This window comes from Juglans regia, chromosome 11 (assembly GCF_001411555.2).
Source record: "Juglans regia cultivar Chandler chromosome 11, Walnut 2.0, whole genome shotgun sequence".
In the NCBI taxonomy this organism is placed as follows: Eukaryota; Viridiplantae; Streptophyta; class Magnoliopsida; order Fagales; family Juglandaceae; genus Juglans; species Juglans regia.
Window position 1 is genome coordinate 7358952 of NC_049911.1, and position 22601 is coordinate 7381552.

A 22601-nucleotide genomic window follows, 5' to 3' on the forward strand; every position below is an offset into this window, starting at 1 on the left:
GGAGGTAGAAGATTGCCGTCAATGAATCCGATCTTGTTCCGAGAGCCAATCGCCATAAGCATAGCACGACTCCAAGAATAATAATTCTTGCAGTTAAGCTTGGAGAGACGATTGCAGTATTGGAAACATCTGCTTGAGTAATTCACAAATTGACTATCAACTGTACTTGACAAAGAAGATGAACTCGACATACTATAAGATCAAGAAGAAATCAGAGTGCGAAGGCAAGCAAAAGAGATGTTTTCTCCTAATACCATGTAGAAACCCTAGAATAGGAAGAGTGTTTGGGAAAATGTTTCTCTTGTTTGTAAACTCCTATTTCACAAGGAGAATGAATAGTACATAATTACAATGAGAAGCTGACTTATATACATGTCCAAAATAGTTATAAGCTAACTAACTTAACATAACTAAGGGACAAAAAAGTAACTTTTGCTAGCTAAGCTTATTAGATCTTGGTTCGACACAAGAAATTTTCTATGTCCATGCCTTTGGGAGTTCTTCCTCATGGTTATGAATGACGGTTGCTGCAATATTAAAGAAAGAAAAAACCCTTTGCTGGTTTTTTTAAGGATTCAAAAAAGCTCTATTATATGATGGAACCTCCACTGTTCAAGGGGACCAAGAAACAACAGCAGTTGAAGTGAAGAAAGGCTTGGGGAAGGGGAATGCGATCTGATGAGAAGGATGTATGGGTTGATTGAATTAGGACATCTGTGGTAATGGGTTGTGGGCCTTGGACCCAGGTGTGGTTGGTCTTAAATACTTTATTAAGTAGTTGCGTAAGGGTTGAGTTAAGAGTCCAATAAAGAGTAGAGGTGAGTTGGGCTTTACCCACTAGTAGCTAATGTATGGGCTCTGCCCACTAATAGTATCTAGTTGAGTTCGGTCCATTAGGCCCATATGTCGTGTCTGTTATTTTTCTTTGTATGGAGCACTGTAGCTCTTTCTTTTACTCAGAGGTGGTTACAATGAGAAGCATAAAGCTTTCCAGTGTAGAGGGAATCTCTCCTTTTGTGAACACATAATACAAACTATTAATTTCTTCTCTCTATCTTTCTTCTCAATTTTCTTCTTTTGGGTGCCCCACCCTCGAAGTGAGTCAAATTTCCCTTTCTTGTGTTGGGCTTGTAACATATTGGCATCAAAGCCGGCTTTCCTTGGCAACTTATTTCCACCATGGTTGAAGGCACTAGGATTAACCAGCTTCAAGATGGATTGAACAGATTGAAAAAGGCTTCGAAATCTCAACTGAAGACTCTGGAGATTGAAATTTCGGTCCTTAAGAGGCAGTTTGATGGAGTGGTTTGGTAGCTGGCTATGTTGATGTTAGAACTACCAAAAAAAACCAAAAAAAAAAAAAAAACTTGAAAAAACCTCAAGTCATCTGAATGGTGAATCTTCCTCAAGAGGACATCATAGAGTAGAAGGGTATGGAGGGGTCCATGGAGAGGTTATCCCCAGGTAAGTGAGGCTTGACTTTCCCTCATTTCAAGGAGATGATCTACTGGGTTGGTTATATAAGGCCAATCAATTATTTTTGTTTTATAACACATTGCCTCATCAAAACCTAAGGTTGGCCTCCTTCCATATAAAAGGTAGGACCATGGTTTGGTTCCAGGATTTGGAGGAATCTGGAACCATCACAGACTGGGAAGGTTTTGTTAAGATTTTCTTGATTAGATTTTGGCCATGTTTCTACGATGATCCCATGGAGGCCCTTACAAGGTTAAGGCCTCGTTTGTTTTCATAAAACCTCTCATCTCATCTCATCTAATTATTACAACTTTTCCAACTTTCAATACAAAATAAAATAAAAAATTCAACTTTTTCAAATCTCAAAACAAAAATAATATTAAAAAATATATTTTAACAATAGTTTATTCAACTTTTTAACTTTAATCTCAACTCAGCTCATCTCATCTCCGAAAACAAACGAGCCCTAAGGCAAACGAGGACTATTGAGGCGTATAAGGTGGAGTTTGAAACATTGTCCAACAGATTACATAAACTGTCTGATAACCACAAACTAAGTTGTTTTTTGATTGGGTTAAAAGATGAGATTAGACTTCCTGTCTGAATGTTTAACCCACCAGACCTATTAACAGCTTTAGCTTGGCTACAATTCAGGAGGAAAACGTAAGGGTTGGTAGAAAACAGTTTAAACATTTTCCCTTTGGTCACATTGAGTCTGGACATGGGAAGAGGAATGGTAGTTTGGGGGGACAAAACTTGAACAAGGTTGTAGTACCAGTGCAAAAAGTTAATGCTACTCAAATGAAAGAATGAAGAGACAAAGGGCTATATTATTACTGTGATTCCAAATGAAATCTGGGGCACAAATGTAAAAATCCTAAGCTAATTTTAATTGAAGAGATAGATAATGAAGAAGGGAATGAAGTTGAGGGGGACAACCAAGTAACACCAGTTGGAAAGGGGATTGTAGAGTTCCCTGAGGTGGATTCAGGTCCAGAAATATTCCCCCACGCCTTAATAGGGCCTTCTAATCCTAAAACCATACGGGTGATGAGGAAGGTGGCTGGGTAATGGGTGGTCATATTAATTGACTCAGGCAACACTCATGATTTTTTGGATGCTATAGTAGCTAGAAAGTCTTGGGTCCTTATCTTGGAGAATGAAAAAGTGAAGATTAGAGTGGCCAATGGAGAACAATTGTGCAGTGAAGGCAAGAGTAAGGGGTTAAGGTGAATATCCAATGCAATTGTTTCACCTTAAATCTTTTCATACTGGAGTTAGTGGGATGTGGAATGGTTTTAGGAGTGTAGTGGTTACAAACATTGGGCACAATTGCTTGGAATTTTAAAGATCTTACCTTGCAGTTCTCAGTGCAGGAACGATGTATTAAATTGCAGGGTATGGTGACAACTCAATGGCTGGAGGAGAGTCCCTGCAACCACATTGGCAATTTTGAAAAAAAAAAGTGGTGTTGCAGTTAATTAATGAAGATGGATTGAGCAGCAAACAATCTTATCCTGAGTCTATAAGAGGAATGGTGGACCCGTACAAAGATGTTTTCCAAGAACCCAAGGGGCTTCCCCCCTTTAGAGCCCAAGATCACTCCATTAACCTATTGCCCTGGTCCAAACCAGTCTTAGTAAGGCCCTACAGGTATCATTTCCTTCAAAATGATGAAATTGAGAAGTTTATTAAAGAGTTGTCGAGTTCCAGGGTGATTCAACCCAGTCAAAGCCCATATTCCTCTCCCATATTTTTGGTGAGGAAGATCGACGGAACATAGAGAATATGTGCCGGGCCCTAAATCAAGTGACGGTAAAGGACAAATTCCCAATTCCAATGGTGAAGAGCTGTTGGATGAACTGAGTGGGTCAAAGTTTTTCTCAAAGCTGGACCTTAGATCGGGATACCACCAAATAATGGTCAGACCCGAGGACTGAACAAAACAACCTTCCACACTAATGAAGGCCACTACGAGTTTTTAGTCATGCTTTTTAGGCTAACTAATGCACCTTCCACGTTTCAGAACTTAATGAATGAGGTTTTCCGCCTTCCTTAAGGAAGTTTGTTTTATTTATTTATTTTATTTATTTTTTATTTTTTTTAATTTTTTTTTACGATATTCTAATCTATAGTAGATGAAGAGGAGCACCTACAACATCTGAAACTGACCTTGGAGATGTTGAGAAGGCATCAACTATTAGCCAAGCAGTCTAAGTGCAGGTTTGTGTGTCGTGAGGTGGGCTACTTGGGCCACCTAATTTCAAGAGAGGGGGTCAGAGCTGATCCAGAAAAGCTATGAGCCATGACTGAGTGGCCCAAGCCTAGAACACTTAAATCCTTGTGGGGCTTCCTAGGCCTCACAGGATATTACAGGAGGTTCATAAGAAATTATAGATCTATGGCTACTAGTCTTATAGCACAGTTGAGAAAGAACAATTTTCATTGGTATGAAGTGGCAGATAAATCTTTTAAGAAGCTCAAAGAGGCTTTGACAAGCCCACTAGTACTAGCTCTCCCGATTTCTTTTTAAGGCCTTTGTGATTGAATGCGATGCTTCAGGAAAGGGAGTTGGGGCCGTGTTGATGCAGCAAGGAAGGCCCATTTCCATTTACAGTTAGGCCCTTAAGGGCAAGACCCTCTTGTTGTCCACATACGAGAAGGAGTTGTATGCCTTAGTAGCAGCAATTCAAAAATTGAGACCTTACCTCTTAGGTAGGTCCTTTGTTGTGAAGATGGACTACTAATCTAAAATACCTCCTAGATCAAAAGATCGGTACCCCTACGCAACAAAAATGGCTTAGCAAGATATTGGAATATGACTTTGTTGAGGAGTACAAAAGAGGATCTGAAAATAAAGTGGCAGATGCCTTGTCGAGGGGGATAGAAGAGGGAGAGGCAGAACTTGTACTCTTATAAGTTCCATCATTAGAGTGGTTGGATGAGATCAAACACAGGTATGAGGAAGACACTGAGTTGCAGGAGCTGGTATCTAAGTGTCAAGAAGGCAAACTGTCAAGTCATTATTATTTAAGAGAGAGGTTTGTTGTTTTATAAGAACATGATGTACATTGCAACCAGCCCTAGGCTTAAAAGCAAGCTCCTACAGTTTGTGCTTGGGAGTACTCACTTGGGGTGGATACTCTAGAATGGATAAAAGCATTCAAAGAGTTAGGAAGGAGTTTTACTAGCCAGGGATGAAGTCTAAAGTTTTTTTTTTTATTGGCACCCGGTGTCCAGGAATAGCATCCTGTCTAATCCCGGGGGTGCATAGGCCCTCAGCAAGGAGTTTTCCGCAACTGCACCTAGGGTAATTCAATGAAAAAATCTCACAGCCCGATGGCTCCTAGAGATTGTTTGTACCCAAAGGGATTTGAACCTTAGACCTGGAGGGAGCATACCCCCAAGTCCAAGGCCTTTACCACTTGACCCTACCCCTAAGAGTTTGAAGTCTGAAGTTAGAGCATTTATAAAGATGTGTGAGGTTTGTCAACAGCAAAAAAAACAAATCATACATTTCCTCAAGGATTACTTCAGCCCCTTCCAATTCCCACTCAACCATGGACTCACATCACTATGGATTTTATAGAGGGGTTACCTAGTTCCAATGGTTTTAGCACATTTTGGGTAGTTGTTGATTGTTTGACCAAGTACAATCACTTTGTGCCACTGGGACATCCTTATACAGCCAAGGCAGTGGCTCAACTATTTGTGAAACACGCGTTTAAGTTACATGGCATGCAATAGTCCATTGTTTCAAACCATGACAGTATCTTCACCAATGTATTTTGGAGAGAATTGTTCAAAGCCCAAGGAGTTCAACTGGAGTTTAGTTCGGTTTACCATCCACTGACTGATGGTCAGTTTGAAGCTGTGAACAAGTGCCTAGAGACCTATTTGAGGTGTTTTATGGGGGATCGACCAAAGGATTGGGTGAAGTGATTAGCCCGGGCGGAGTGGTGGTATAACACCACCCATCATACTTCCTCGAAACTGACCCCTTTTGAGGCTTTTTATGGGTAGCCACCCCCCTAAACTAACTTCATATATACCAGGCACAGTTAGATCTAAGGAAGTTGAAATCAAACTATGAACCCGAGACTCAATGATACAACTACTTTGACACAATTTACGCCTGGCTCAAGAAAGAATGGTGAAGTATGCTAATATGCGAAGGAAAGAACATAGCTTTACTGTGGGTGACTATATCTATTTGAGGCTCCAGCCATATTGTTAATCTTTAGTGGCACAATAGCGGAATCAGAAGCTTGCTCCCCAATTCTTTTGGCCTTTCCAGATTGATAGCAAGGTAGGGGAGGTGGCATATCGATTAAAGCTTCCCACCATGACTCAGATTCACTCAATCTTTCCTATCTCTGAACTCAAGAAGCATTTGGGAGATTGTGTGGTCGCTACGACGGTGCTTCCTCTTGTGAACAACCATGACGTGGGTCAACCGCCAGAAGAGGTGTTAGAACGCCATGTGAGCTCTATCAACAATTAGTTGTGGTGGAACTGTTGATACGTTGGCAGGGACAATGAAGAAATGAAGCGACTTGGAAAAAATTTTATAAGCTGAAGAGGACCTTCCCACACCCTACCCACATGGTATTTTTAGGGAGGGGCACTGTTAAATAGTGAAACCTCCACTACTGAAGGGGACCAAGGCACCAACAAAAGCTGGTCTTAAATACTTATTAAGTAGTTGCCTAAGGGTTGAGTTAAAAGTAGGGGTGTAACCGGTCCGGTCCGGTCCGGTTTTGGACAAAATCTAGGACCGAACCGGTATGTACCGGTTTTGTATTTTTCAAAACCGATTACGCCCCGATTACCCTCCTAAACCGGTACTTCCGGTTTTACCGGTTTCCGGTCCGGTCCGGTCCAGTTTTCCGGTTTTTTTTAAATGTAAAAAACATATAATAAAGTGTTAATTCTTATTATAAAATATTATTAAAAATTTAATATATATATTATGCTTAAAGCATATGATCAATTAAATTTTTATCTTTAAGATTAAACTTTTATTTTATAAATTATAACAACATTATCTTATATATAATTATATTAATAACATATGATCAAATAAATTACAAATGTTCATATTTAAGATTAACATTTTATGTTATTATTTATAAATTATAATATAAAATTTTTTCATATATGATATATAATTATATATATATAATTATATATCATATATATAAATATTTTGTATAATATATAAATTAATTTTTATATTTTTTTTTTCCAACCGGTCCGGTTCGGTCCGGTCCGGTCCCAAAAACTACGGAACCGGAACCGGACCGGAACCGGCTGGTTTTCATAAAATAGGAACCGGTTCCGGACCGGACCGGTTCAAAACCGGACCAACCGGTCCGGTTCGGTCCGGTCCGGTCCGGTTTTCCGGTTTCCCGGTTTAAATTTACACCCCTAGTTAAAAGTACAATAAAGAGTAGAAGTGAGTTGGGCTCTGCCCACTAGCAGCTTACGTACGGGCTCTGCACACTAATAGTATATCTAGTTGAGGTGGGTCCATTAGGCCCGTCATCGTGTTTGTTATTTGTTTATCGTATGGATCACTGTAGCTCTGTTTTTTACTCAAATGTGGTTACAACGAGAAGCATAAAGCTTTCCACTGTAGAGGAAACCCCTCCTCATGCGAAATAAGAATACAAACTATAAATTTCTTCTTTCTTTCTTCTCAATTTTTTTCTTCCGGAGGCCCTCACCCTCGAAGTGAGTCAAATTCCCTTTCTCATGCTAGGCTTGTAACAAGCTCTCCTCACAAACAAAGTCAAGAACCATTCTCCGTCCCTTTTGATGATTCATATATAATCTATAAGTCATAATACCAACATTAATTTTTTTTTTTTTTTAAATTCTCAAACATAGATACAATACCAAAATTGAAAAATCCCTATGCTTATACTTACTAAATACATCTCCCAATAAGAAAGAGATAGAAAGGGAAGGAGACTGGGAGGTTAGAAGAGATCAAGAGATAATCTGCGCCATACAGATCTCAAAATTGAGAACATTACGCGTAGCGATGCCCTCCTTCAGAAAAATAAAAGTAACAAATAAAAATTACACCAGTGACAACCTCTTTGCTTAACTGGGAAAAATTTGAAAACCACTTTCATCTTCCAATATAATAACATCAAGACCTGGATTGAGATATCTTCTGCTTTCCATAATTCCCAAATCTTCTAGCGACCCCAGCATCAGATAACGTGTCCCATACCTGAAGATTTCCAATGACCATTGATTATCAGTTACACAACTTTCACAAAAATATATTGGAGTGGGTAAACCAACTTTACAACGAATTGCCAAGAATTGTTTTACACTCACTTCCAGTTTTCCCTTGGAACCTCCTATTGCCAGCAAAAAGGGGCTTTCCTCTGAGAAGAAAATGGAAAAGACAGCTCCCTGACATTACCCAGAACAAAGCATGAGAATCTATCTAGAGTAATAACGGTAAAACAAAGTCTACCAGAGGCTTATTTACCTCAAGACATAAGATTTATGAAAATTAGGATCATCGCTTACCGCTTTAGGATTCTGGGATGCAACACAAGAAGGTTGATTGTTTGACAGATCCCAAAGCTTCACCTGCATGCAATGGAAAAGCAGAAAACATTAACAATCTGCAGGGTTTAGAAAGTGCCCGTGTGAAATAATAAATTATCTCACAACAATAACAATTATAAAACTACCATTTTATCCTCAGATCCAGTTGCAAGAAGCTGTAGGAAAAGTTGCACAGAGGAAGTTAATAAAGTAAAAGATATGACTATGTGAGGCAGAAAAAGAAAAAGTAGGTAGGTACATTAGGTGCTGAAGGATTATAAGAGACTGTGCAAACAGCTTTGTCGTGCGCATGGAGAGTAAAACTTGGAATTGACTCAGAAGCAGCATCAGACGTGGCAGCCCTGATATCAAAACCTTTGACAGTACCATCTTCAAGACTCACCTGAGAGGATCTTTGAATGATTATTTAATTGATCTTGTTATACGACCTCTCTAACCAAAACTAAGATATGCCTAAAATTCTCTAGAAACAATAACAGTGTCCACACACAAAGATGAATTTCCCTTCTCCAAAAGGGAAAAAAAAAAAAAAAAATGAAATCGCCAATGGGAAGGTGGTTACAGATAGGCTGAAGCACTCACCACAAATGAGTGCTCGGTGTGTGGATCCCATGCCAAGCTTTCTACATCAGCTGTGACCGACCATTTATAACCAGAATGTGCTGGTATTCTCCCATCCTTCTGCAATACAAAAATATGAAATACACATCAGGTCATTTTATCATCAAAGCAACAAGAACTGGAAAAAAAAATAGTCCAAGTCAAAGCTTGAGTCACTCGTTTCAAGCACGCAAGTCCTCCATTAGAGGCTATGTAGATGCACACATGTTCAATGGAAATAGCTATGGCTAGTGTTAAAGATAATATAAAAAATAATTTCAAGTAAAAGCTTCATTACCATGACCACCGAACGATCAAAAGATCCAGTAAGAATAACTTGTGCTGCATGATTATTCCATGCAACTGCTTGAACCTGCAAAGGATAGGAGGAAGAAGGTAAACATATAAACTCAGTAGACTCATCTGTGTGGAGATCATCAAGAATTTCGTTTGGTAGTATTGATAGTGTCTGATGTGGTTCAAAAAAGCCTAGCATTCCAGTTTATGCTAACACTTTAACATTGCAACAATGCAGAATACCACTCAATTAGGGGCAAGTAGCTTGCGTTTGTTCATACAAGCAGATTCATAAATATACTAATTTGTTTACGTTTAGCTTTTCCCTGACCATATTTTGAGTGCAAAAATTTGACAGACAGAGCTTTATATATATATATATAGATATTATTGGCACTAGGTGTCCGAGAACAAAGTCCCGACTAATCCCAGAGTTACACAGGCCCTCGGCAAGGAGTTTCCTGCAAGTGCATCTCGGGTAATTCAAGAGGAAGTTCCCCGGTCCGATGGTTCCTAAAAATTGTTTGTACCCAAAAGGATTTGAATCTTAGACATGGAGGGAGCATACCACCAAGACCAAGGCATTTACCACTAGAGCAACCCCTAGGGGTTCAGACAGAGCTTTATATATTTTAAACCATATGGAAATCCTATAACCACTTGCAACCAAACACGCATATTAGAACTTGAATTCTGCATGTATTGATGTGCCACACTTTGGAATGAGAATGAAAATGGGTGACCATAATGCATGAGGGCTTCTAGCATCTCGATGATAGTACCTCTTCCAGTCATCCCCGAGCCCTTTAAGTCCCAAATTAGAATGGTTTTATAATTATTTTGTCAATTATGTTTTATTTGTATTTCAGGCGCCAGTTTGTATCTTACTAATTGCTGATTGATTTCATTTTTTGAATTAATTAGTCCTACAAGGGTAGCATTAAAAAAACTTTCTAACATTGCATATTCAATCAAGATCTGTACGGAGTGAAGGTTGTCTAGTTTGAACTAGTTTACTAACCTGCAACCCTACTGATTTAGATCTTTAACCTAGCTACAATTAAGGAGGATTTGGCTTCAAGAACCCAAGATTATCACTTAAATTTATCCAATAATTGTCTAGCCTTTTTTTTTCATTTTTTTGAAAACAAAAAAAGGACGGTACCCTAATTTCATCAATATACACTCACTTATGGTGGATGAATCCAACACCTTGGGCATACATTATTGTCTAACCTCATCACCTCAATCCACTACAAAGAGGAGCTTCTATGATAATAGCTATACTACTGCTATGGTGGATAACACCAAATGTCATCCAATTACATCATGAGTAGAAAATATACACAATTAAGTTATAATTCTCACCTTATCGGTATGATGCTCCATAGTAATATTACATTTTCCAGCAGCCACATCCCAAATCTTAACTCGTTTGTCACCACTTGCACTAGCTAGTATATTCCTGATTTTTAAGAAAAACAGAGAATTTATCCAATATTCACACATACGCCCAATGAAGCAACTAAAGACCAAACAGTAGCAGAGGGGTAACCTGTACTCCTTGTTCCAAGCAAGACCAAGCACTGGACCTTTGTGACTGTCTTTTTTGTACTTGATTGATGTCTAACAAAAAGCATGTAATATAGTTAGTAAACAGAAGTTCAAAAATAAAGTATATATTTAGCAGGTATATATATATTTTTATTGGCAGCGGGTGTCCGAGAACGAAGTCTCGACTAATACCAGGGGTGCAAGTATATTTAGCAGGTATATTAAAATATATTATATTGAGATGGAAAGCATACCTAGAAAACAAACCTTCATTTTCCTCTATCGGTAGAAAAAAAAAATGAAGGTTTGTTTTCTAGGTATGCTTTCTATAATGAGTTGATGTAGCTTTTCTTTACTCTAATACTCGTCTCTTTATTAGATAAAACCGAACCAGTCTCATAAAATCAAACTTTAACATCTATTGGTGCATAAGAATATTTATTCAAAATTAGAGAGGCTTGTGAGGCACGTTGGAGTCAATAGGTAGACATGCCCCCTTTTTTTTTATAAGTAGGTAGACATGCCCATTTTTACAACCAACATGACTTAAAAAAGGCTTAAAAGAAACACCATCAGACAGTTGATATCCCATTTCGTACAAAGATAGATGCTTTCAAAATTTTTGACAAATACTTTCTGGATTCTCCCAGCGATTGAGATCTCTTGAATTGTTATGATAAAATTTTCAGTTTAAATTAGCTCTTGATAGAATATATGGGAGGAGATTATTTTTCCTTTTTTATGACATGGAACCTCACTAAGGTAAGACCGTTTGGACCGTACCACTAGGGAGTAAACCCCGGATACACCACCCTACCTGTTATAACAGTGTATCAAGTAATCTAGAAGAACACCAAGTACAGAACCAAACTCAAGATGTCTGAGTCTACAGATCATCTCAGGCCCTCAGTTTGACCACTAGGTTTGCACGTTCACAGGTGCAATTTTTCAATTTTTTTAGCCTTTGAAACATTTCCATCTCTACAACATGGACAAAATTAAGGGTAGAAGTTGGGTGAAGTTTACAACCGCATGATACCATAAATGCAATAAGCCTACAAGTATTAAGCAACATCAGAGGAAATATCATTTACATGGGAACACTATACTGGCATCATCTTGGAAGGAATTCAGTGACAAACCTTCTTTCCTTTCCCCTTCTTCTCAGCAATGCCACCTAATACTACACATGGTTGTACTTCATCAATCTAAAAACAAGAGAGAGAGAGAAAAAAACATTAGGGTTTGGAAGAACATCACAAAACCATTAGTCTAATTAGATCAATATCAATAGTCCACATACAATGTCAAGGTCCCATATCTCAATAGAAGGTTCCATGGAGCCAATGGCTATAAAATTCCCTGGCAACACAAGAAAGCTTTTAAATATAAAATAAATGAATAAATAACAAAACAAACCAACTTTAAATGCAAAATACTAGCAATAACCACAATCCTTTATGATGTAAAAAATTCACTTCAACAAAATTGGTTATAACACAGGTTCAGTTTTCATATCAACAGCTACTCTAGAAGGATTGTTCTTATGTGGTGCTGAAATTTAATGGCCACTCTGATTTTACCTCGGAGTGGAAAACTTGATTGGACTTAAACAGTTAAAATGGTTATAATTTCAATACAAGTATTGGGAAACATTTTTAAGAAAGTGCTGTCAAGACAGTTTTAATTGGCTTCCAGTCAAAAACTGATTAAATAAAACTCTGGATTCAAATCTTCACTTTGAAGACAACCAAGTTCAGATAAAAAATTAATAATTACAAAAGAGACGAACATTGAAATTCACTTTGATTTCAAGCAATTAAACCATGAACATACTTGTACTTATATTATTTTATGGGATTCAGATCTTAGTCTGAGTGGATCTACCCAAGTCCAAATACCAATTATAATCATTCATGACTATCCGTCAGATTCAAATTCAAGCCATTTCATATGATGGAAGATCAAAATTAAATAAGATCTGAATCCTGGCCAACCCTTTAACATCCATCTCTTCATTTCAATGGGAAAGAAGAAACATTATGTAAAAAGAAGCGCATTTGCTATTGGATAAACTCCAAAATTAAACCAAAATCAGTATGCCCCACCTTTTTCTCCACCTTTAAGTGGACAATCAAGCCATGCAGTACAAAGTGGATCTGCTGAAATGATGATATCATGGTGAACATACATGTTTGCATCACCATCATCAGATTCTTCATATATCCAAACCTGGAAGCACATCAAGGGGATCACTTGTGAGTGCCTGAAGAAAGTTATTCTTTTTTTTTCTTTGCTTTGGAGGGGTGGGATTCCCTTGGGTGGCTGGCACGCGCACGGGGCATGTGTGTGTGTGTGTGTGTGTGTGTGTGAGAGAGAGAGAGAGAGAGAGAATTTTTTCAAGATATTACATGCCTCGAGATGACTGACATCATCCTGGTTACTGCGTGCACATACAATGACAGCATCCATTGGATTAATAGTCATGTCCTCGACCTCTTCAGAGTCCTCATCCTGGAAAGACCAGAAAAAAAGTGACGTTCTAGAATCAGAAGGGTAAAAAGTAACAAAAGGAGAGACCTTAAGGAATCAAACTTACATCCTTATCTTTTATATATGGATCCATGTCATTACTTGGGTAGTAGACGTCCCCTAGACCTGTGCTAAATAACTCAATGCCTGAGGTAAGCCATGAGAAAATGCTTGTTATACATCCAACATAGCCTTTTGTTTTAGTTTTTGGGACCAATCACATATAATATGAAATTTGTTTCAAGGAACAAGCACAAAAATAATGTCATTGGTAAAATCAGGTACAAATGCCCCAATTTCATTCATGTAAATATCCTTCAAGGCCAATGCTGATAAAAGCAAACTCCAACCCCCCCCCCCCCCCCCCCCCCCACCAAAGAAAGGAAATCCGAGAACTAAAGCAGGAAGGATACCATCATCCTCCTCATCATAATGTTCCATGTCAAGTTCCCTCAAACTGTTGGTTACATCATCAAAACCGGTCCCTGAATTTGTGTTATTGGAAGTTCTTCCAAGTGCATCCGCCACCTCCAATGCATGGGCAGCTTCATCAGCTTCCTTGGCAGCATCAACATTCATATCTTCATCATCTTCCTCGCTGTCACCATCTCCACTACATTACCAAAGAGCCTCATCAGTATACAAAGCCCGGAATTTGGCTAACACATTTTTTTTATAGGTAGAACTTGACTAACACATAGAACAAGATCGAGATCAACCTTTTCTTTTGTCTCTAGGAAATAAAAATATTTCTCCAAATATATCCAAATTTCAAGAAAAGTTTGATAATCTATATTAATTTTTCTTTCTGGATTAAATTATGCCAAAGTGCATCAGCATCATCGTTTAAAAAAACAAAATCGATGACAACATACAATAAATTTTCTGAAAATTTGAAATTGAAGGTCTCTAAAATATGGGGAAAAAAATCAGAAAAGCATGCCATTTCCTAACCATATTATTTCTCCAATCCAATGTTTGTAAAAGCGCGCTTAAGCACAAAGCGCCAAAGCCACAAAGCAGCACTTTTTTATGGTTTTGTGTGAGCTTAAAGTGCAGTAAAGCACACTTTTGTAATTGTTTTTACAAAAATAAAAATATCATTCTAAGTATTTAGTTGATACAGAAGATCTGATAAATTGAGCTAATAGGCTAAATATATTACCATCTTGTTGTTAAAAACTTTTTTTAAATTTATTTTATGAACATCTTTTTATTACGCATAATTCTTTTTCAATAAACAAAATTTAATTGATCATAGGAATAAGCAAGAGCCCAAGTATGCGGGACATGTACAAGAGAATAACCCATGCGAGCTAGTTTAGTGGTACAAGAAATTCATGAAAGTTTATGCCATTAAATCAATTACAACAACCAATAGATCAAAGTATTGACTATTATATTTCCAAGTTAATCAATTAACCGGTCTCAATCTTTGAAGCTTCTTTCGTTCCTCTCCCTCCAAATATACCACCATAGACCATCGGGACCATCTTCCATATTGCTGCAATTTGAGAATTGACCTGAAGGCCTATCCAAGAAACTAGGAGATCGATCACCTTTCTCATCATCAATCAAGATAATCCCACTCGAGCAAAGAATTCATTCCACAAGGTCATAACAATCTCACAATGAAGTAGTAGATTATCAATGAACTCTCCACTCTTTTTGCACATACAACACCGATCCATGAAAATGTTTTAGTGTTTCCTTAAGTTGTCTAGTGTGAAGACTTCTCCAAGAAAGCCATCCATACAAAGAAGATTGCCTTTAGAGGTGCCTTTGTCTTCCAAATACTCTTCCATGGGAATGGACTTACATTATGCGTATTCATGGCTTGGTAGAACGAGTCATCCTACTTCTTGTGAGTTGAGCATCAAAAGTAAGTCCATCTATGCATCATTTTTTAAAGTGTGCGCTTTACTTCAATTAGGCGAGCGCTTGTGCTTTATACTAGGCTCTAGACAGCGTTTGCACTTAAATGCACGTAGCAATTTTACCAACATTGCTCCAGTCTAAAGGTGATACTATTGCCACACATCACCTTAATAGTTATTGACCAATCAATAAACAGAAAAAAGCATAAACATGCAATGGAGACCAAGGCCCTTAGAATATGTTTGTACCCAAGAGTTCGAAGCTTAGAGATGGAAGGAGCATGCCACCAAAACCAAGGCCCTTACCACTTGAGCCAACCATTACGGGTGTTTGGGAGGTTGGGTTTTTTACATTATTATATGAACTATTTAGCCGAATGGGAGAATAAGTTGTTGTGCAACACTAGTTTGAAATCAATCAATAAAAGCTCTCTTTTAATTACCACTTGTGCATGGCAGTAAGCAGGTCCACGCTAGCTCCAAAAAATGCACACATTTCCTTCTTTCTTGCTGATTTGATTGTATTAAACAACACAGGGCTCCAATTAAAAACCCAAATTACTTATAAAAAAAAAACTAAAAACCCAAATTCAAAAACAAGTTAACTCTACTGCAATGCAACTTCTACATTACTACAAAACAATTATCGCCACCTAGCCGTGTTTTCTACCTTAGCTATTGTCTAAAAAGATAAACTTGATCAATTTACATAAAATGTTTTGCTACTTCGTGCCTTCTCCCTATTCCATCTACCTATACAACGAACTAAAACAAACGAATGTGTAATTTCACGAAGCGAAAATGTAGCCGTTGAACTTCATTTCACGCAAGGCTTGGAAGTAAAACCAAGGATTAAAATAGAGAAAAATCCAGTTCGTTGCCATTAAAATAACTGACCTTGGTTCCAAAGCGCCGGACTTAATCATCTCTTCGATTTCTTCTTTGGAAGGAGGATCGGCCACGCTGGGCACAGGATTCGCGGCGCCCCTGGGTAACCAAGCAATGGAAGATATCATTGCTGTCCTATTCGATATACGATTATATTGGTATCTCTATATGCGACGAGAAAGTTAAGAGGTATAGCTAATAGCAGCCAGAGGCGGTGCTGTCCTCCGCTGCTTCTCTTTACATTCGGTGGGAAACGGTTTTTGTGAATGGGGTTTTAGGGGAACACTGTAACTTGTTTGGTAGTGCGTTTCTTGTAATCGGGGACACGGGCTAAGGGTATTCGAGCACCGGTTAGGTTATTATCCTACTCCTACTTCAATTGAGCCAAGGTTTCCCTTCGTTCATGGACAATAAATCTTTTTTTTTTTTTTAAATAAAAAATCAATGTCGTGTGCTATATTTTCCCATTGTTATCTCAGTACGAACAAATAGCAGTGTCAATGTTGAATAAACTTTTGAAAAAGAAAAATTATTTGTATCAGTCTGTATCTGCAGCACATTCAATGTATTGAGTTAAAAAAAAAAAAAAATCATGTGAGGTGTGCTGCGGCTACGAGTTGATGCGAACAATTCTTTTTGAAAAATACTATTATATATATCACTCTTTTTTACAGTTCCATTTGACTGTTAGTCAAAAAAAAAAATTTTCTTACTTATTAATTAAAAAATTAATTTTAAATATATTGATGTATATTTTTTATTTTTAAAATATATTTAAATATATTAAAAAAATATGAAAAAAATAAAAATAAAAATAAAAAATTTTTTTACGCTGAGCATACCATCAAGATGGGACGGTATAGTAGTCGCGCCCCTAAACTTTTATCTTTTTAAGAAAAATATTTTTCTTTCTTGACCTCATTCCAATTTTTTTTTCCCCCCTTTTGGTAAGGAGTACAAACTTTGAGTTGGCCGTTCATTATCAACTGCGATGTGTTGTTCTTATCTCATCAAATGCGATTTATCGTGCTAATAATAAATGATATTTACAGTTATAAAAATTATAAATATTATATATTATTTTTTAAAAAATAGGTAAATATGAGATCCACATAAAAATTAATTTTTTAATAATAAATTCTATTCTTCTAAAGAAAAAAATGCATGTCATTTATAATTCATAATTGTATTTATCAATATTTCATACCAGTAATCTTTTTAAACCATAAATCCAGCATCTCACCTTGCAAAAAGTCACTCCATCGGCGGAACCAAGTTGGACTTGAGGAGCCCCCAAAACTTTTTGAAAACATTAAATACCTCCTGGATTTTATACATAATTATATAAATATAGAAAATACCCAAAAAAAAAAAATTATAATCTCCATATGCTCCTTAAAATTTTTTAAAATTCTAATATATGTATAAATGCCTCTCACCAGTTTTTTTTTATAGTCCCAAAATTTTGTTTACTTTCTATATATTATTTAATTTCAAGGATGTGGTCTCTCCAAAATTAAAATTAAAACTACGTTTAAGAGAAATAATAAGCTTATTAATATAGATCTCAAAGTTTCTTGTTATACAATATTGAGCTTCTTAATTATATACAATCCAAACTGAAAATATCAAAAAAAAATATTTAAGGTCGATGATTTATATGAAAAATAGTTGAGAGATTTTATTCTCTAGACTTCATTGAGTAAGAAAAAAATTTATTTAAACTCTCAATTATAGTATTATATGTTTAATGTGATATGAAAATATCTAGATTTTGCATAAAATCTGATAAAGTAGCTTACATACTAGAATAAAAGAGGGCATTAATCTAAAATATCCCTTGATAGTTTATATGAAGAAAATAAATTTTAAATATTTCATTACAAAAATAATAATAGATGAATATTATTCTATGAAAGATTATCGTCAGAATCTAAAATATATATTAAGTTGTGTTTTTAGAATTTTATTTCAACGTGTATGTAGCAAATTACCGGAATATAATTTTATTAGCAGTTATGCTTTTATGATTTTTCAATCTTTTTTTTTTTAATTTACATAAGAGAAATGATGTTGACAGTCTTAGAATGTGTAAGTCTCGCCCAATCCCTTTGAAAAAAGTAAGTAAATTTAAGAAATATGATCCAAATGAAAAAAGTTATATATTTTTTAATAGGGGACCTAATTTTTTTTAAAGGAAGTGTGTAGAACTTGCATATACTACGATTATATCTAACATTACAATTTACATAAATATGTCATACAGTAGAAAATTTAGGTCTCCTCGACACAATTGCTAGTTTCGCCACTTACTCCATCACATGTAGCGCGACACGTACACCTTGCGTCTTTCTCTCTTTGAGAGATGGTTGATCTTTGCCATCTATTTTCTCTGAAGAAGACACATGATCATGCTTCCTTTCTCGAGGATATAAGATGGATGAATGCATGAAAAGCTACCTCAAATGCTTTAAGATAATCAAATTCAATAGAACTTTAGTACTTGTTGCAACCATTAGAAGTAACATCATCATATTTCTATGCATGGACAGCCAAATATGATCCAAATGAGCCTTCAGTAGGTCATTACAAGAAAATTATTTATTTGTGACCAGTTAATTCCAATAAAAATGACTATTTGTAACTAAAATTAGTTACAAATAATTTTTTAATTGTAATAAATTAGTCACAAAAACTCATTTTTCTTATAGTGGATGAAAGCAAGATTAAAGTACCTTAATTACTCGCGGTTAAAAAAACTTAAGCTCAAAACAACAACTTAAATTATCAAAGAATATATATCTGACCTATCTCTCTAAACAAGATTTCCTCATAATCTATTCAAAAAGTTCATACAAGTACCAACTTTTTAGCGCACAATCTAGATAGTCAGTAGAGCTGCTTCTTAAAATCTCACAAGAAAAATTCCTATCCCATGCCTTTCATGTTTCTATACGTCCACGCCTGCTAGCTATGACCCCCTTAGAACCTTAGCCTTTGTTTCCATTTCTTATTAAAAGAAAAAAAAAAGGTGGCTTTCAAGTCATGCGGTATATTCTCAAGAGAAATAAATCTTATAAAAAAAAATTTACAAATTAATGTACGTACGTAACGTCTAAATAATGCGATACGTTAAATGATCTATTGTAAAATAAAAAGAGTTTTATAATCTAACACATTAGAAAGTTGGTAATTAACTTTCCTTTATAAAATTTCTCTATAACCATAACACTTTAATACTTTTTAAAATTATATAAGAAAAAATCAATTTTTATGGCGACATATATAGCAGACTAAAGTTTAAGCTCCATTATTTATTTTTTTATTTATTTTTTTATAAATAAAAGATTCTATTTATAAATTGGCGTAGATAACATATTTAATAAAATATTTGTATCACCTAATTTTATTTAAAAAAAAATTAAAATTTAAAACTTATAAATCAGAATTTAATTTTATGATGAAAGAGGTTAGAATAACTTTTTTTATAAATTAATGAGGGCAAGGATAAAAGCTATAAAAATACAAAAGAAAATGGACAATACTAGAGTGAATATCAAATGTACACTAGTGAAAATGAGTTTTTTTTATTATTTTTTTCTTTTTTTAAATATTTTTTAAACATTAAATTCACTAATAGTCACTTCTTTAATCATTAAAAAAAGAAATAAATAAAAATATATGAATAGACATATTTGATAGGCATATTTGAGAACAAAAATTCTATATATAATCACTTTTACGTACTTTTTGTGCATTCTACTAATGTGATTGGTTGCTTCACTTTTTTAATATAAAATAACTATTTTGACTAATCGCATCAATAAAATACACAAAAAATACGTAAAAGTATCTGTATGAAGTCGAACTCATTTGATAATCATATTATCATTTTCCAAATAAAATTGTACACGTGGAATCCTATAAGATCTATGATCTATTCACGGGACCACCACTCCGCCATTCAATATTAAGGTTCTGTTTGGATGTTAAGTTGAGTTGAGTTGAGATGAGTTGAATTCTTTATAAATAGTAATGAATTGAGATGATATAGTGAGTTTTATGGAGCCCATCTAAGATGATTTTAAGTATATTTGGATGTTAAGATGAATTTATATATATTTATGGAAAGTTGAAAAATGTTGTTGGTCTGACGTATAAAGAGGTGTTAAGTTGAAAAAAGTTGTGGGTCCTATGTATAAAAAGTTTGGATCAGTTGAGATAAGTTTAGTGATTTAAGAATTGGATGTTTGAATGCTAGATTCAAGACTCGTTTGAATAGTGAGATGAGATGAGATAATTTTAGATGAGTTAAATAAAATATTATTTTTTAACATTATTATTATTTTGAGATTTAAAAAAATTAAATTATGTATTATATTTTATATAAAATTTAAAAAAATTATAATAATTAAATAAAATGAGATAAGATGAATTGAGAGAATTTCTTAATTCAAACTGTGTGCTAAACTGAATTTCCAACCGTCTCTAGCTTGGATTATGGCTGTTTGATTCATGGGCGCGCGCGCGGCAACGTGTCACCACCAATTCCTGCCTCAAGTCACCACAGTCAGACATTTGTCTGCTTTCTGAAACCGCCACGTAGCCATGAGTAGTAACGTGGCAGGGGCACGACAGCTTGTGCCACGTCTTCAACGGCGCCCGGTTACACGGTTGTGCCCGCCTATATAAACTATAATCCATCTTTGAATCCTGTCATCCATATCCATAACCTACTTCATTCAGTCGTACTCCCTTTTGATCTTCTTGTAGCTTATTTCCTTGATAATGGCACACTTCCAAAGCCCATACGGTGCATCCCAAACTGACGAGTACGGCAACGTTCTTAGTACCGATGAATACGGAAACGTAATCCGTAGAGATGCGTACGGCAACGTGATTCGCACAGACGAATATGGCAACGTGATACGCACAGATGAATACGGCACCGTGATTCGAACCGATGAATATGGCAACCCGATACGCCACAGCGGCACCACTGCAGGCACGTACGAAGCGGGTCATGGGTTGGATACCACCACTCTCCAAGGCGGGGACCGTACTGGCAAGCTTCATCGCTCTGGAAGCTCTAGCTCTAGCTCCGTAAGTCCTCCTTTTAACTTTGTTTTTTCAAAATATTTGATGGTTAATCGTCTTTGTTGTTGTAATCTTTTCTTTGTCGACGAAATGTGTATATAATATAGTCTGAGGACGACGGGCAAGGCGGGAGAAGGAAGAAGGGGCTGAAGGAGAAGATAAAGGAGAAGATACCAGGCCTTGGGCACAAGGAGGACAGAAGTGCGACATCTGCAACAACAACAGCGGGTAATATAGAGACGCAGGCTCAATACCCTCACGAGAGGAAGGGGGTGATGGAAAAGATCAAAGAGAAGCTTCCAGGTGGCCACCATACTTCTGAGCACCAGTACTAGATCTTGTGTGCGAGAGCTATATGTAAAATTATTAATGCTTGTTTGTAGCTTAAATGCATGACGGTGTTACAGGGTTTAGGTAGGGGTTCATAAGGGTTTTGGTTACGAACTCGATCCTGCTATAAGGCGTTTAATAAGTGGTCATGGCCGGGGTGGTGGATGTATAAGCGTATGCGCGCGGTTCAATCTTGTATTTTATTATTTGCTTTTTGTTGGGTGCTAGATAGTGTTATATTGTTGAAGTTTCTGGTTAATTAATTAAATAATTAATGTATCATGTTCTTATTTTTCATTTTTATTTTACCTAGCCTTTTAGTTTAGTGGTTGATGATCAGGTTCGTATGAACACTACGGTACTGTAATTCTTGATATATCATGTTCTTCACATCCGTCGTCCTGCAGTTCTTGATAGACAGCAGAATCATGGTATACACTTTCATGTACTAGATAAAGCTTTACGTATGTATGGGGGAGATCATATATATTCCGCTATTGATATGAAAGTGAAAGTGGAGTGAAAGCCGGCTCTCTAAGAGCATTCTCATTGGATTAGCTAAAAGTTAAATCTAATGAGAATTTAGCTATTAGGTCAATAAATTGTTCACATTGAATTAGCTATATTCCAAATATTTGGAATATAGCTACAGTAATATCCAAACTAATTTCTAAATTTGAAACACACTATTCATTCATCAAATCATTTTTATATTATTTCTTTCTCTCTTCTTTTAATATTAATTATTTCTCCCTCCATTTTAAATGACAATTGAAAAAATATAATTAGAATACAATTACAAATTAATATATAATATTATAAATAGTAAAATATGATAAAATAAAATAAATTCATAATTAAAAAAATTAAAAAATTTTCAAAATTATTAATTACTCATTACTATATAATGAATAAATGGATAATTCAATTTGGAGATTTGATGTGAATAGTCAAAATTAAATTCATCTTATATTATTTTATTGTCATATAATGAAAAAATGACTATTCCAATGTGAAGATTTATATAAATAGAATAGTTAAAAGTTAAATTCATCTTATATTTATCAAAAATATATTTTAATTTAACTATTCTAATGAGAGTACTATGAGCAGATCCAAAGACGTTCAAATCCAGTTTCAATTATATATCTGGATATAAAAGTTAGTCCCATTCCGGGTGGCAGATTGGCCCCATGGACGTCTGTCCACCTCTCAAAACACCCGACTTCTAATCAATTGAAAAATAAAAAACAAATCAAGATACAACTCAAACAAAGAGAGGTCAGATACATGGGCTGTTAGGAGGCAAGGGGGGAGGGAGGGAGGGAGGGAGAGAGGACCGATAGACGACAAAAT

The 22601-nt window shown here is 35.8% G+C and overlaps 2 protein-coding genes across 2 annotated transcripts; one reads left to right on the forward strand and one right to left on the reverse strand.

Moving 5' to 3' along the window:
* Positions 1 to 7270: 7270 nt before the first annotated feature.
* Positions 7271 to 16077, reverse strand: LOC108993557 (uncharacterized WD repeat-containing protein C17D11.16-like). Its single transcript, XM_018968526.2, has 16 exons — positions 15828 to 16077; positions 13467 to 13666; positions 13121 to 13200; positions 12937 to 13035; positions 12630 to 12753; positions 11825 to 11883; positions 11664 to 11729; positions 10523 to 10593; positions 10336 to 10432; positions 8969 to 9043; positions 8653 to 8751; positions 8309 to 8452; positions 8196 to 8225; positions 8029 to 8091; positions 7831 to 7908; positions 7271 to 7720 (listed from the first exon to the last, which is right to left on the reverse strand). The coding sequence occupies exons 1-16, from the start codon at positions 15944 to 15946 to the stop codon at positions 7637 to 7639; spliced, it is 1488 nt and encodes a 495-aa protein (XP_018824071.1). The 5' UTR covers positions 15947 to 16077; the 3' UTR covers positions 7271 to 7636.
* Positions 16078 to 20534: 4457 nt separating this feature from the next.
* On the forward strand, positions 20535 to 21638 carry LOC108993526 (dehydrin Xero 1-like). The gene is made up of 2 exons (XM_018968473.2): positions 20535 to 20921; positions 21023 to 21638. Exons 1-2 carry the CDS (start codon positions 20607 to 20609, stop codon positions 21248 to 21250), a joined length of 543 nt encoding a protein of 180 aa, XP_018824018.1. The 5' UTR covers positions 20535 to 20606; the 3' UTR covers positions 21251 to 21638.
* Positions 21639 to 22601: the final 963 nt, after the last annotated feature.

Excerpts from the sequence above, each read along its gene's own strand:
- LOC108993557 (XM_018968526.2), bottom strand. The coding sequence starts at position 15,946 with ATGATATCTTCCATTGCTTGGTTACCCAGGGGCGCCGCGAATCCTGTG. Across the intron at positions 10,594-11,663 it reads AGAAGGGGAAAGGAAAGAAG|ACATCAATCAAGTACAAAAA; the intron begins GTTTGTCACTGA and ends GCTTTTTGTTAG. Across the intron at positions 7,909-8,028 it reads CATCCCAGAATCCTAAAGCG|GGAGCTGTCTTTTCCATTTT; the intron begins GTAAGCGATGAT and ends GGGTAATGTCAG.
- LOC108993526 (XM_018968473.2), top strand. The coding sequence starts at position 20,607 with ATGGCACACTTCCAAAGCCCATACGGTGCATCCCAAACTGACGAGTAC. Across the intron at positions 20,922-21,022 it reads GAAGCTCTAGCTCTAGCTCC|TCTGAGGACGACGGGCAAGG; the intron begins GTAAGTCCTCCT and ends TATATAATATAG.